At 34.3% G+C, this 2,591-nt stretch overlaps 1 protein-coding gene across 1 annotated transcript; it reads right to left on the bottom strand.

Moving 5' to 3' along the window:
* Window positions 1–263: 263 nt before the first annotated feature.
* On the bottom strand, window positions 264–2,591 carry LOC124366947 (zinc finger protein 431-like). The gene has a single exon (XM_046823566.1). The coding sequence runs from the start codon at window positions 2,433–2,435 to the stop codon at window positions 1,398–1,400; it is 1,038 nt and encodes a 345-aa protein (XP_046679522.1). The 5' UTR covers window positions 2,436–2,591; the 3' UTR covers window positions 264–1,397.

Below are 2,591 nucleotides of genomic sequence, written 5' to 3'. Positions count from 1 at the left end.
TAATAATCTCATAAAGAAGATAATGCATTCTACAGTTTTATTTTAGTTTGTTCCTCCTAATATAGGTAAGTCAAACCCCATACGTAGTGTCGATTTTAGAAATTTCCAGGTCGACCATTGAAGTTGAATAAGAATTTGGACGACCGTAGGTGTTGAATAAGAATTTGGAACTTGTAGAACATCATGCACTTGCAGCCTGCAGGTTTATTGTACATTATAGGGAAATGGGAGGGAGTATGGTAGTAAAAATAACTGGCTGAATGTATCTTCCATATTGGGTTTATTAGACATATGACAGACAGTTGTTTCGTTAATAGATAATATGCAATTGTTATAACTTTTCCTAGACTCGTAATCCTCTCTAAACTAATTTTAAATTTTAAGCCAGTATCACTTTACTGAACATAATCACGCTTCTTTCCGTGGTAGTAGTTCCAAATTCTTACAAATAGGACGTCAACCTTGATCACTATTGCTATGACATTCATATGTGGTATGATATTGAATAAGAATTACACACTGATGTATTACAGTGCAAGTACCAGTCGAGCTGTTACTTCACCTGTTTGATTCACTCAGACGTTAGTAGACATCAGTATTTTGCTGAGAAACACTGAAAAACGTAGGTAGCAATATAGACTGGACATACTGTAAACTGTACCGAAATGTCTTCTATGAAAATGTACAGGCCTACTGAAGTCCGATAATACATGTGATTAATAATAAAGGTGTGTTTCAGTAAATGGCAGACTTAAGATTACAACAATTTGGGTGTTACCTAGAACTAAAACAAATTCTTCCGTTATTCTATGCGATTGAAAGACATAAATTTAATATCCTACACAATTAATTATTTATAGTTCATTAGAATTTTTGTAATGGTCAAAGTTAAACTTACCATAAAGTACGAGAAATAAACTATATAATGAATAATGGAGTGTGGACATTGTAAATTTCAAGTAAACTGAAATTTAAATAAGTTACCGCTGATTATAATATGCTAATAATAAAATAATCCACTGAGTTTTTTTAATGTTTGTAAGGCAGTGGTGCGAAAGTTACAATTTTGCCAGTGTTTGTAACTTATATATTACTACTTACAATATGAACAATATTAAAAACACAATGGTTGATTAGCATCCAAAGACCTTAACTTGAGGAACTGAAAAATTTCCAAAGGTGGGTTCACCATGTTTATCACCTATTGATGTGGATTCCTAAATATTTCACTTCATTTCGGTGTGTTAGTTGAATGATGTTAAACAAAACATGTGAACAGTTTCCCTTTGCATATGCTTTTTAAGTGTCACTGTCAGTACTCGCATACCTGCAAAGGAAACTTGCAATCTCACAGTACATACTAGGTTTTTTACATGCAGTTAATGTATGTTTTCTATTTACGGGTTTTCTACTTTATGCTTTTGCATATGCATTTTAAATTGTCTACTATCAGCACTTTCATAGCTGCAAAGAGAACACTTATAAGGATTTTCACTAGTATGTCTTGACATATGCCTTTTTAGGGCTCCACTATAAGCAGTCTCATACATGCAAAAGGAACACTTGTAGGGTTTTTCACCAGTATGCCTTGATATATGTTTTTTCAAATGCTCTTTTTGAGTACATGTATAGCTGCACTGGGAGCACTTATAAGGTTTTTCACCCGTATGTATTAACATATGTCTTTTTAAATGTCCACTATAAGCAGTCAGAAAGCTGCAAAGGGAACACTTGTAAGGTTTCTCGCCTGTATGCCTTAACATATGTCTTTTCAAAGACACACTTACAGAACATGCATAGTTACACTGGGAGCACTTATAGGGCTTTTCACCTGTATGTCTTAACATATGTTTTTTTAAACCTCCATTATACGCAGTAGTAAATCTGCAAAGAGAACACATGTAGGGAATTTCATTCGTATGTTTTAACATATGAATTTTTAAGGCTTCATTGTAAGCAGTCGCATAACTACAAAGAGAACACTTGTGAGGCTTTTCACCTGTATGTCTTGCTATATGTTTTTTCAAATTCTCTTTTTGAGTACATGTATAGCTGCACTGGGAGCACTTATAAGGTTTTTCACCCGTATGTCTTAACATATGCTTTTTTAAATCTCCACTATGAACAGTCGCATAATCGCAAATGAAACACCTGTAAGAATTTTCACCCGTATGCATCATTATGTGTTTTTGTAAATTTCCACTTGTGTAACTAGAATAGTTACAAAAGGAACACTTGAAAGGTTTTTCATCTGTATGCCTTAACATGTGCCTTTTTAAACTACTGCTTACAGCACTCGCAAAGCTGCAAAGGGAACACGTATAAGGCTTCTCACCCGTATGCATCAACATATGCTTTTTTAAACTGCCACTGACAGTACACGTGTAGCTGCACAGAGAGCACTTATAAGGTTTTTCACCTGTATGCGTCAACATATGTTTTCAAATTTCCACTTTGGCTACACGCATAGCTGCACATGGAACACTTATAAGGTTTTTCACCTGTGTGAATTACCATATGAGCTTTTAAACTCCATTTATAAGTACATGAACAACTACAGAGAGAACACTTGTAAGGTTTATCACCTGTAT

This window comes from Homalodisca vitripennis, chromosome 7, assembly GCF_021130785.1.
Source record: "Homalodisca vitripennis isolate AUS2020 chromosome 7, UT_GWSS_2.1, whole genome shotgun sequence".
Lineage (NCBI taxonomy): Eukaryota > Metazoa > Arthropoda > Insecta > Hemiptera > Cicadellidae > Homalodisca > Homalodisca vitripennis.
The sequence above is the reverse complement of the archived record's forward strand: the minus strand, read 5'-3'. Positions and strand labels throughout refer to the sequence as shown.

Coding starts and splice junctions, on each gene's coding strand:
- LOC124366947 (XM_046823566.1), bottom strand. CDS start 2,435: ATGTTGACGCATACAGGTGAAAAACCTTATAAGTGCTCTCTGTGCAGC.